General features: G+C 38.6%; 1 protein-coding gene across 1 annotated transcript in view; it reads left to right on the forward strand.

The window, feature by feature from the left end:
* The window catches only part of OLFML2A (olfactomedin like 2A), a 766,911-nt gene that overhangs the window by 388,990 nt on the left and 363,878 nt on the right, over positions 1-14,043 (forward strand). Inside the window, 1 exon segment of the mRNA XM_044058447.1 lies at positions 13,656-13,902. Within this exon segment, the coding sequence (XP_043914382.1) occupies positions 13,656-13,902 (247 nt within the window).

Genomic DNA, 14,043 nt, shown 5'->3' on the forward strand with positions numbered 1-14,043 from the left:
AGCTGTATATAAGCACTACAGATTTCATTTTGAATTGATATCTGAAGAAGCATAGCTTGGCTATGCGAAAGCGCTCATTTCATGTTATTTGAATAAAAGTTCTTGCTGTTTTTGAAGGATTGCCTATGGTCATTACTTGGGAGTTGCTGTAACCTATGTCCTGCTGATATTCGTGGTGGCTGCTTTCACATTTTTACAGCTTATTCTAAGAACTTAAATATGTCACAAATATCGGTCACAAAGATAGGTTTTAATATATTGAATAATAAATAAAAGAACAAGACAATATTCTATCAACACAGTAACTGCAGAGTTCAGAATCACAGGAAATATTTTAAAACAACATTGCAGGACAGTCTCAAATAAATACAGAAAACATCTAAACTAATCTTTACTATATTCCTATCTATATCTAAGAGACAGTATGCCCTAAATAACTTACAGAGCACGGCAAGTGCAGATGAGTGGCTGTTCTTACTAGGTCCAAGACAAAACACAACAGTCTCTCACTGAGAGAGTTCTTAAATTGCTATCAAACATTACTGCTATATCAGCTTGAGTGACATCATTCTTTGTCTCCTGCCTTCAGTTCCCAGGCTAACAGAAACTAATAGAATTTTAACATTTCTGTGAGAAATGCATATTTCTTGGATCTTTGCTCAGAACTGTGTAGCTGCTAAGAAGTCATAAAGCAATCAAACACTTCACATTTTAAACCTAGTAATTACTTTTCTTTTCAGACAGTAGAAAACCTCTAGCTCTAGACATTCTTTTTCATTGAAACTACAAGATAACACAATTGTAAAACAATTTCAACTCATTTTCTTGAAGTTTTCTAAGTTAACTGTGTGTTCCAGCTTCTACTGTTAAAACATACATTTGCACAGGTATATAGTTTATATACATTTCTGTCCTTTTCCAGTTGGGTGCGCTGTGGACACATCCTTGAAGCTCGGTACAGTACAAACCCTGTTCAAAACACACTTCTACACCAGTAGTTTAATATACACAAGACAAGCGTATGAATCATGTTGATATTCACAGATGACATATTTATTTACAAAATTCCAGAGAGCTGGGCTGGTAATGTCATGTTACCCAACTGGTTAATGATAGTTATAAAACTATATATTGTATAAAAAAAATTTATAATGTCTAGGAAATCAGAAATGAAGTCATTGCTTGTTAGTTACATTAGACACAAACTTGACAATGGAATAACAGTATGGGGAAATAATACAGCAGAAATATATCAAGGGCATCCACAGATGTGAACATTTAAGTTATTATGAAAGACTAAAATATCTGAGTATGGACAGAGTCTCGTATAGATATTTAAGAAGGGATCTTTATTCAGGTATAGGGCATTTAGAGGCAACTACTTCTGGAAAAGTTTGGGGTTATCCCAAAACAGTAAAGAATCAGATGGGAATGAGAAGTGTACTAATTGGTTCTTTGAGAGAACAGCTGATGCTTTGAACAGACTACCAAATAACATTGAAGCAAGCACTAGTTTAGATGTTTTTAAGAACAGCCTGAACAACTGTTTTGATATATTGGCAGGCTAGAAGGGCATTAATGTCCTTTCATCGAACGGCTTTTAAACTGAAAATGCCCTTAAAAGAACTCTATTTACCCCCCACTAAATATATATACCAACTTTGAGATTGCACTACAGTGAGGAAAGGGCAAATTTTCCGATCTTCACTGTACTGCGATCTCACAAAAGCGACTTCTATTATTGGCATTTCCGATTTAAAAGCCGTTCGATGAAAGGACTTTCTAATCCAAATATATATATATATATATATCTTTGTACACACACACACACACACACATATATAATATATATATATATATATATATATATGTATGTATGTGTGTATGCCTGTTTCACATATGTACCATACATGCAGGCAGGCAGCAGTGCATATATCTGTTGTGTGTTGCAGGTGATGCTAAATATGCCCTATAGCCCTCAATGTCCTGATGAAGGCCATGCAGAACATGTCCTGTAACACAGGCCATGTGGAAACCCAAAACCTGATGGATTTGAGTATTCAGATGAGTGAATGATTGCTTTTGATGTCTATGCACCTCAGAAGAGGCCTCCAGTGTAGTCTACACATATACATCAAGCATTTCCTGTGTGTACCATGCTGCACAATATGGCATTGTGCAAACAGCCAGCATGTGAACATTAATGCAAGCCTTAAAATAAAAGTCATAGTAGCAGCAGCTGGGCAGTGAAAAGTCAGAAGATGAGCATGCAACTGCAAAACTGCAGCCAAGCAGAGATGGCCATATCACCAATATTGTGATTGCAACATATCACAGGGATACTCCAATGCAAGCAGCATTTGACATATGAGTTCTTAGAACAGTGTGCATTTCTACACTCCAGGTCACTGTACAGTTAGTGTACTTCCTCCCACAAGCTACATATTAAAGTCACTATCTTCACAATGCTGTGAGTAGCAGCCATTTATGCCTTCATCACTGACCTGCACATCCAGTGGTTAATTCTGTGTATTTTTGTAGCATCAGGAATAATGGTAATTCTCAGGTGTAGGATGTCTGTCATGCACTGGTACTCTTATTTACTCAACCTGTACCTCTATATGGACATTTGTAGTGGCATACATTGGTGATGCCTACTCTTCTCATGTTGCAAACAGAGCCATGGTTTCATCAGCCACTTGCATGTTTCCATCATTGTCAGACAAAGGTACCCTGCTGAAATCATCCTCCTGTTAGACTTCACCCCCCACCAGTGGAGTCTATGAAAGCATAGACACACACGCACATGTGTGTGTGTGTGTGTGTGTGTGTGTGTGTGTGTGTGTGTGTGTGTGTGTGTATATATATATATATATATATATATACATTCATGTAGGCATTCCCTGTCAGAAATGTAGTCAGTAGAGGGGAGTGGCCTTTGGATGTAACAGATAAATGCATTGGGGGGTTGACTGTAGGTTATTACAACCTCTTATGGCAGCAAGGATGATGTGTGTAGTCCCTGGATAACCTAACTGGCCCCAACCCTGGCTGATTAAGTCTGGGGGAGATTCCGAGGGTGTAATTAGACCTGATACAGGATTGGGTATAAGGACAGCCTATTGATTGTCTATGTAATAGGGGAAAAAAGTAGTGCATGAAAGCAGATATGAAGGTGTTCCTTGGCCAGTCCCTCACTTTGACAATGCATTGATATGTGCTATAGTCTAGTGTGATGGGCATTAGCCTGGTGCATTACCTGCTGACAAACAGGTGTTTTGTACTAGCCCAGCTCCCATGTCCAAGCCACCCTCATGTTTGGGTGCTGTTCCCCCCAGCTGGTGAGTGATGCAGAAACCTCCTTGACCTCAGTGAGCCACTTCTGTTTTGATGATATAATCTGTGTGGTGGACCTGTCTCATAATTTGTTTTTTCATTTGCATTAAGTATCATACTAGTAACCCCTCCTCACATATATTTTAGAGAACTTTGATTGCTATCCATTGCATTCACATCTGCATCAGCTCCAGCCAAATCTGGTTATGATAATGCTTATCTGAAGCAACCTTGCTGAGGAAGTGCACCATGTAGTCCAAGTGGCTGCAGCAGCACTTCATTCTCCTGGCTGGTGAACTTTTAAGGCATTGCTTCCCTCTGGCAATGCCAGTACCTGTACGCACAAGGGAAAAATGTCAGCTGATGTGTGTATTACTCTATGGCATATACAACATATGAGCATGCCCCCTCAACCTTTGAACAACTGGGTAACAGTTGCAGTTACTGCAGGGCACAGTGCCCCCTGCCGCTTGGGTATTTTATCAGTGATTCTACATATGTCCCTAACTCCACACACCCCTTGTAATCCCCACAGTATTCTATGTTCACAGCTTGATTCCTCCACCACACCCAAGCAGATATCATTGTGCAGCATCAGAGTAATGGGGTCCCAATTAAATATAAACTGCATATACCCCTATCTTCCTGACATCCCCCACAGTACTTGTAGTTGTTACTGAGGTACTTTACCAGGCAGGACTCCTTGTTTTACTCGGTGAAGCTGCATGTTTACAGAGGCTTACTTAAATTCCTCTGTCATAGTCATATAGTTGTAAACAGTGCTGTGCAAAATGGTGAAAGCGGATTATATCGGACTAACAAGAGGTAGTAACCACAATGGGGTATACTAATGAATGAATGTGAATTGCTGCCAATGTGTCACCCATACATGCATATGCAAGCTGTGTGTGTCATGTTAACCTTGAAGCATGTGACCTCTATGCTCATGCATGTGTAACAATGTGGTGCAGTGCTGCATTGTGGGACATGTCACTTACAAATTTATATCTGGGTGCATGAGTCTGTCGTATTACTTAGTGAGCTGGCTAACCAAGTGGTCATGGCTTCCTCAAGTGGGAAAAGCAAGATGCCTATGTGAAGTAAGAGTAGGATTTCCTGTGCATGACTTTGCATGAACTTCAGGGAGCACGTGCTTGGGCCACTGTGATGGCTTTTTGAAGAAGGATAATACTTGGTAGGAACCAGACCAGATGATGAGTGATGCCATTGGCATTAATTTTGCAGGGAAGCACTTCTGTCATCATTATTGTGACCTGTGGTGGTGCAGCCTTGACCTGGTCCAGTGATGGGGACGCACATTTCCAAGAGCGTGAGGCAGAAATATACTGTATGCAGTTATGTTTTGAGTACTGCCATTGTCTGGTGCTATTAACAGCATTGTACATGTTTGGTTTACAGTACATGCATTGTTTTACAGCTGCAGAGAAGTATTTGGTGAACAAGACTGGATGCAGCAAAATACAGGAGCACCTCTCAAGACACTGGGGTGTGTATATGCTGTGTGCCAGACAACTATAAAGTGTGTTTGTAGCTTGTATGCAATTTCTTCCCATTGTGTTGTCTTTCTGCAGTTCCAGTTGTGGAAGAGAAGTGACTATGCTCACCATGGTATCTGCCTTCTGCTTTCTATGAAGCTGGTTTCCAGCAGCTACCAGGTTCCCCTGGCGGGAGGGGCACAATTGTTTCCATGCTGGAGGTCAGCTGGAGAGGTCACTGATGTCCTGCATATCTGCCTCCTAGAAGGAAAATGAAGGCTAGTCTCCTGAAGGTGGACTGGAGGAAGTATTTGCTGCTGTCCCAGTTTCAATTGTAGGGGTTGGTCACTTCCAAGATGTACTTGGCAATTGGATGCTTACATTTGCAATGTGGTGCACCTTTTGGCTTGACTGATGCCGTTACATGACTGATATGCCCCATTCATTGGGACTCCAGATGATCAGACAGCTGAAAGTTTGGGCCATTCAGATGAATGATGCCAGGGTTTGCTGCTCTATGGAAAACCTTATCTTTCCTCCTCTGTGTATTTTCCTCCCTTATGTGTCATCCCCAAGTCCTTGTTCATTGTCCAGCCTCTCATCTCCAGTTGTGCACCCTCTGTATGTAATATATCTATACTCCCCACCTTTTGTATGCATACTGCTCCTGTCCATATCTGCTCCCTCTCTCTCTCTATTCTACCTGTACTGATCTCTCAGTACCTTCCCCATCAACTCTTCCTTTGATACCTGCAAATAGGTTGTATATTCAACCCCCCCCCCCAGAAAGAACCCTTCATCTCGCATCATGCATGTCTTATGGTTTCTCTTGCATGTTTAACTCTGCCTTTTTTTTTTTTGCTTTCCTGTCTACCCCATTTCACCCCCATGTATATGCTGAAGAAGATTGCCACTGTGCTTTGCACACCCATGTTGGTTTTTATGCTCCGTTCTGCTTTTTTTGTGGTGGGCAGCCACTAGCTCCGTGTGTCACAGCATTATGCATGGGATCGTGCATTGATTTGGTTTCACTAGCTTGTCTCAGCTTTGATTTCTGAAACATTGGCTGTGTGTGCTTCTGTATTGCTGCTTTTGACCAACGGTAGCAGACTGTTCATGCTGTTACTACTGCACCTTTGTTTTCTTGTGTGGTCCTTTGCTTGCTATGCAGGAACTGTCCCTGCCTGCTACATCTCTCATTTAACTCTCGCACTTCATGCAGTGGCCCCCTCTAATAGCATTGTGCACTTGCAAATGACGCCAAGCCTTAGTCTTATCCAAGATTTTTAGTCTTGAATACCAACATGTACAGTATGCAACCATCCAGTGCAGCCACCTCACCTTCTCTAAAATGTATCCCTTTCCACTCCTCACTGTACAAGTTTCTGGACAACATGCTTTTTTGATGCTGACAATTAAAAAGCTCCTATAATGCCAGGCTTCAGTAAAATCTGAAAAAATAGCTATTAGTAAAATTTATCAATTGAAATAAAAGAATGGAAAAATTCTGGAACTTTTTTTAATTCTAGCAAATCTTACTGCACAAAAAAAATCAGAAGTGTGTACTGACATTGTTCATGATGCAAAAATTCCTGTCCTGATTTTTCTAGTCTACTATCCTGGCATCGGACATGCAGAGAAAATACTGTATAAGTTGAAGCACCAAAAATGCCATTGTTTTTAAATGGGTTGCCAAGGCATGTTCTTACTATGCAGTTCACTGCAAGTAAGACATGCAACTAATTACTGAGAGTTTAGAATGCGTGAATGCAGTATTTTACTAACAAAACTTTGTCCTAAATGTTCTGTAACCTAAGAAATAGTTGTAGGGCTACTGGTTGATGAGTAGCCTGCATTTTACCCATCCAAACATTATGCGGCCCTTGTATACAGTCTCTTAATCAGATGCACTGTAAAGTCATGTGTAGTCATTTATCATATAACTAATGTAAATGAGGATATCATACAACTTGTTTTATTTACTATAAATGAATAAACTATAATGTATAACGTTACTATGCTGCATTTGGATTTTATACTGGCTTTGTTAAAAACTGTATTTATTATGGAAACTAATAGACTTTATACTGCACTTACCTTACTATTGTAAATTAATTTGCTGACGCATGCTTTTGTTGTATAATGTTTATTTTGTTTTTTGGGAGTTTTTCTTCCTAGGTATTTGAAAAAAAAATGCCCTCCTGATCTAACCCTGGTAAAATAAAACAATAGCTAGAAACACTGATAAGTAATGCTGTGTAGTTGATTTTCTAGGCATTTTAATGACACAGTGGTAATTGATTTACAATGCAGAAAATGCATGCGTTTGAACTGGATGTCTGGCAGAAGTGCATTACTTTAATGTGATGTGCAATCACAAAAGTGTGATTTAATTTGACGTGGACAACTCCCCTTACTGCAAAGTACACTGATCACAGAATTAATACATACAGATAGTATGCAAGCTTGTTGGTGTGAGAGGGGTGGGTGGGATGGGAGTAGTGAAGTAACCTTGCACAAACACTTAGCAAGTTTAAAATTCTGATGTGTATATTAAAACTATCTGAATTTTGATGGCACGTTTGAGTGCTGATTACTTACGTATGTGATTTCTTTAATGGAACCAATGGATTCATCTTGTCCTCAACTATGGTGCTAAAATTGTTCAGGTTGTCATTTATGTTCATCCAGTGTACACTATACTCACATATATGTTTGTGTGCTCAGTGTGTTCTTGGAGATTCTAAAGAGAATGCTTCAGTTGGAGTGGTATAATTGTACGCCATATAAGAAAGGAATATGACTTAGTGCTACTGAGTGTTCTGCTAATACACTGATTATATTGATCCTATGTAAGGGTAATGCAAACAAACTAAAGGAAGTGCATTTTTTTCCCTTATACTGTGGATGTGTGCACAACAGTGCTACCTGTAACAGAGAGGGAAGACTAGTAGGTTTCTGAGATGTCGTGCTTGGATATCAAAGAACTAGATTTGACCTATAAGTGCTGTTAAAATAACCTACTCGTATTTCCTGTAGTCAAAGCAGAGGGTGATACAAAAATAGAACAGTTTCTCTTGCAGACAGATATTTTGCTAAGACTGCTGTGCCTGTACTCTTGTTACACATTCCTAGACATAAACAAGAGTGCATCATATTCCATGCTGCTCCATATAATTTCATCTGGAGTGAGTAGAAACTCCAAAATAAGGTATGACTCCTTAGAAGTAAAGATGAGTATTCTACAAGCATTGCAGTTCTCATATTACTACTTAGTTGTTTCAGCAGCAAATTTGTTGATGACAGTGCCCTGAAAGTACTAATGTGAAGATACAAAATGAAAATCTAAGAGCTGTTCCACTCATGCTCTTGATTTCTCTTTCATTGTCACACTTCTGCATTGCGAAGATTGTAATTTTCTTTACAAGTCTGCTTCCTTTAAGTGTAGATGTGTCCTTACTAGCCAACCTGGAGAGTGAGTGAGCGACAGCGAGAAAGGTAAACCATGCATCTGAGGGGCAGCAGCAAAGCTGACTCCTGAATCCTATAAAATAATGCACTGTAATGCCTTATGACTGGATTCATATGTCAGAGGTGCACAATTTTGTTCAGATATGATTTAAGCACACACTACATCTTTGTTTTTTAGCAACACTGAATATCTTTGTGAGTGGTGCAGTAGGTAGTATTGCTGCCTTGTAGCTCTTGGTTCTCCAGTTCACTAACTAGCTTGGGTGTCTTCTTTGTGGATCTTGCATGATTTCCCTTTGTATGAATTTTCGCCATGTGCTTTCAGTTCATCCCACATTGCAATGATTCACTCTTAGGAGAATTAGCACTTTCTGAATTGCCTATATTGTATATGTAGTGTGTGTGTCCTGAGATGGACTGGTGCCCTGCCCCAGAATGCATCTCTGTCTGTCTGTTGCTTCTTAGGAGAGGCACTGACTCCCCTGTGACACTAAGTAGGATAATGTGAGCACAGATATATTTTTTTCCTTCATTTTAGTGGTTGCCCTTGAATGAAGATGACAATGACTTTATAATACCCGTGGAGCAGTTTGGGTTTTATCTGATGATTCTTTAATTATTTTTTCTGGACAATAACTCTTGTGAAAAGTATAAAACTTTTCATTTGGGCTAAATATGATGTTATGTTAAGACACATTTTTTGATAAACTCTTTGATTCAGCAAAACAGGGTATTTTACTCTGTGGCATGTGGTACCCCTACCAAACTGCATTGCTTTAACCTATAAACCAATAAACAAACAAAAAAAAAGTGCAAGTCCCTTAACAGGGTGCTGAGGTGTTGTCTTTGGGATTGCTCAGAAGTTCTAAATATTGATTATACTATTAACTGTTTGTTATAATATATGTCTAGAGACTTGTCATCTCATTGATGGGTAGGGACTGGAAGCAGATACATTAAATGGAGCAAAGAATCTATTTTATGATAAATGTAGAGTGGCAAATTCATTCTATTTCTGGTACTGGAGAAATCCCCAGCAGAACTGTTAGGCAGTGGGTCTGAAGCATGATTGAATCCTTTAATTTTGAATGGGCATGTGCCACTCGCTGAAACTGTATGAACCTCTACGAGAGGATATGGGAGAATAATGGCTACTGGGATATATGGACTAGGAGGAAAGCAAGGCAGTCATTCCTTCCAGTGGGGGTGTGGGGAGGCTATGCACTATGGTCATAAAGTTGGATTGATGGAAAAGTCATGGATAGGATCACTGACAGGATGTATTGGGAGATGAGATGCACTAACCACTGATAGGATGGAGAGACAAAGATGTCTGACCAGAGACACAGGAGTAAGAATTAGGATTTTCTAATTGCTGATAAAATGCTGAAGGCTTTCAGTGGTTACTAGGTTGGGGGGGGGGGGTTAAAATGATCACTGTTAGGTGGGTTGATGTGGGAGGTATGGTAATGATTGTTTTTAATGAGGTTAGTGCCAGGGTATTGATTGCTGTTAGATTGTGAGGTGAGGGGAATGTTGAACATTGCATTTGGACATGCTGCAGTGGACACAAGTTGCTGGTAGTTTGCATGTAGGGGGCATGGGAGCGCCACATAATGTTGGACTAGGAGGAAGATGATGTTGGTGCAAGATGGGTACACCATCTTTCTTAGTGATTTCTTACATTTTGTGCTCTGTTTTTGTTTTGTATGTGCTGCAGTTAGCAGTATCACTTACCATAGTGTCAACAATAGTTTGTATTATCTATGGTGAAATGTATTTATTTCTTGGCTGAAAATTTCAAGACAGAGCTTCTGTTGGAATTCTGAAACTACTCTCAAGCATGATGTCATGTTAGGTTAACAGTACTTGAGTAGAGTTGGAAATATTGAAGCATGACAGGCTGTTTTTCAAATACTTACTTTCATTCCTTTTTCCTGGGCTTCATCTGTGACTGGATAAAAATACAGTAAATGCATTCACATTCAGTTTTGTAATCTGATCAATATTGCACTAGGTATTTTACTGTTTTATATGACACTACTTTTAAAGGCATTAATGTTAAATTTATGCAGTGGTGAAATAGGCTTTATCTGTGTGCTGTACTGCTTAGCCTCATACTTGTTGCTTTTCATTTTTAAAAATGGTATGAAGAGTGTATTTTGTTTCTTGTGTATGTATTGTTTTCAGGTGTCTAAGCCCAAGATATGATGATAGTTGTACTGTGCATACCTCCCTAACTGTCCAGTCAATAAACCTCAACTTGTAGCTGGCCAAATGCTTTACTCCTTCACTACCTCCAAACTTTGGAATAACCTCCCAACCTCAATAACCTCCATCTAATACCCTGCTATCTTTAAAAAAATCCCTCAGACAGCACCTCTCTACCTGCTGGTTATGCCCATGCCAAAAATAACTCTTCTCACTACTCCCACTCTCTGGGCCTTACAGGTATGCTCTCTTAGTAGGTCTGCAGCCATACCTATGACTGATACTACACTGCCTACACAGATTTAAATGCATGTAAATAATTGTATGCGATGTTAATGTTTTTTCTGCCTCCCAACCAGTAATGTCTATGGCATCTATATGACCAAAAGTACATGTTAATATCATCGATGGACTACCAAAAACTGAAATGGAATTGCTAAAAAACTGTAAATAGTGCTACATTTTTGATATTTGTATTTCTGATATTTGTATTTCTGTAATGTTGACTTTTATGTGGAGCTTTTCTCCCCGGGCCTCCACTGAAAATGGGATCACCTAGGCCCTGTGGACTTTCCCAGTAAACAAATGCAATAAATAAATAATAAATATTATAAAATGCACCTGACTGGGTTTTCACACATACCTTTGACAGTGCTGTTACATATGTTGTTCTTGATTTCCATGTGCATATCACCGTCTCTCTCCCTGATCTACTCCCAACACTATCGTCATTTCATCCTCTGTCACTCAAAATGGTTTCAGGAATAGGCCATTATTTCCTCAAACCGCACTACATATGCCCTATAGTTTTATACTACATTTTCTCCATATATAAAAATGGTTCACTTTACATATAGAAGTACTGAAACAATGTGCTTCAAATTTTATTTCTTTGAAGACCAACTGTGTTGTGTGTCTGCGTGCGTGTTTGCACATACATGTGCATATATGGGCATGAGTGTGTATATGTGTTGACAATGTATGATGCATCTTCTGTGAGGATCATTAATTACAATGCTCTATCCTAATTTCATGTTCATAGGTAATTTTCAAACAGATCTGTAAATTTCACTAACTTCCTCCTCCTTAATCCAAACAAAAACACTTTACCCATGCACATACTGCCACTCAAAATATTAACAAAAATGACAGTGATCGCACATTGTCGACACCACTAACGCGAACTCTAGACTGAGACTGTTACAAATGTCAAACACCGATATTCCGAACTGCAGAATCTCACCCCCTTTTTGACCCATGGTAGCACTTGTTTTTAGGTGTGAAGCAGTCAGAAATGTCGACATTCTGTGTTTTTTGCGACATTCTGAGAAATCAGCATTATGGATTTCGTGTAAAGGAGTTGACAGTGTACACATTCGATGATGGGAGGTCGACATTTTGATGGTAAACCATATATATATATATATATATATATATATATATATATATATATATATATATAATATTTATAAAATTTATTAATAAGCAACAAAAGAAATTCATTGTATTCTGCCAGAATCCATACTATTTTTTATTTCCCCTTTTTATTTTACATTTCTTGATTGATTTACTGATTGCTTTTGTTAACCAGGAAAGTCTGTATGGGGGAGGGGTTGCTTTTGTTTACCAGGAAAGTCTGTATGGGGTGGGGGAGATTTCAGCGGAGGCCTGGGGAGAGAACTCTACAAAATACAGAGAGACAGCAACATACATAGTGCGATGAATTGTATGAGCATACAAAAATGGAAAAAGAAATGATGAGTAAACATAAAATAGTGGAGAAACCAACACTGACAAGATACATATTAATAGTCAGTATGCAAACTTATTGTAATCACAATAAGAGGCAATACAATGATGAGAAAAAAAAACATTCAAAGGTAGATCAGAACGTGTTTACACTAACAAAGTTTAGTTGCATAGTATTTTATAATAGGACAGTGGTAAACTGAATTTCATAGCAGTATAAAGTTGAGAGTCTGGCACGGTGCAAGTAAACATAATAGCACAGGGTAAGATACAAGATTACAGGCCAAGTAGTCATTTTAGTGCAGGATTTCACTACAGTCTGGAGCATCCTCAACATTGCTGTCATCTGCACTACCTGCTGAAATCATGAGGGTAATTCTTGTAAGGATTTAGAATTCTAGCATCAGCAATTAAGCCAGTACTTTCAGGAGAAAAAACAACCCTGTCCTCAGAATTGTCCGTGCACTGAATCAACAGCTTTAGTGAAATACCTAACATGACATCAAAAGTCAGACAATATTCCACAGATATTTTACAAGGAGGCAGAGCATCACACAATGAAAAGATAACAAAAAGGTAAAAAAAAATGTATATAAAGATTGTAAATCAAGAAATAATTACTGAGAAACTACAGGAGGTGGCCTTACAGTAATAAAGCAACCATGAAGGTAGGAATAGTGACAAACCACTTTAAGCAGAATTCTAAAGTCTGACAGCATTAGTTTGGTGTTCAAGCACACACCTCCATCTGCCTTATTTACTTTAAGGAATTGTTAAACAATAAGAGCTTCTTCTGAATATGGATTTCTCATAACACCCCTGGAGCATACCTCTCAACCTCAAGTGCAAGAAATCTGGACAAAGCTATAAAAGTGAGACAAAGACCCAAAAATAGGGACAATTTTTAAATATTGCTCTTAGAAAAGTTTTTAGAAATGGTTTTGCATTAGCATGGATTTTCTGAAGGGTGTGACATCTGAAACTCAAATGTCTCATTATTTTCTAATTTTAGTCTTAACCACAAGTTTATGAAAAATGGACCAAAAATATGACTCAAAAATCTGGACAGTCTGTGAAAATCTGTACAGTTAAGAGGTATTCCCCTGGGATAACACTTTGTACATGCATTGCAGGTTACAAAATTTCAGATGTTATCTTTTAGATCTAATGCTCAAAAATGCATCTTGGTGTGAAAGGAGGTAAAACTAGAAAAGGAGGAACTGAGATTTAAGGAAAGTAGAAAGCATATGTAAGTACAGACTTGCACTTCAAGTTTCCCTGAAAAGGTTTTTATACCTGAAAATTAAAAAAAAAGAAAAAGTTGTATTAAAATATACAATAAAAAATTAATCTTATAAACGCTGACCCCTATTGAACCTTTTGCATCTGTAGGATACATCTGTAGGTACAGGCAAAGAGAACAAACATACTTCTAAGAAAAACTTACCTCAGAAACCAGTGCCAAAAACGCCAAAAGAGAAACCACTGAAGGTAGAGAAGCCCAAGAAAAGCAAACCTCTGCCATCTGAAACTACCCCTAAACCAAGATCTGGAATTCACCAGCATGGCATTATAAGAGGGATCACGTACTACAAAGCAGGGAAGAGTGAAGGAACAGACAACACTGGTAACAACAGAGGTAAGTACAAAGCAAGCCATAATTTCTTTCACCTGTAATTTATACTAATGATTTAGAAAACTGCTCACTTGCCAGGTTTTGGGTAAAATGAACATGCAGAGGTGAAAATTCTTTCATAACTTAATCCCTGATAGGTAAAGC

Source organism: Protopterus annectens, chromosome 16.part0, assembly GCF_019279795.1.
Source record: "Protopterus annectens isolate FY-2018-M chromosome 16.part0, PAN1.0, whole genome shotgun sequence".
NCBI lineage: Eukaryota > Metazoa > Chordata > Ceratodontiformes > Protopteridae > Protopterus > Protopterus annectens.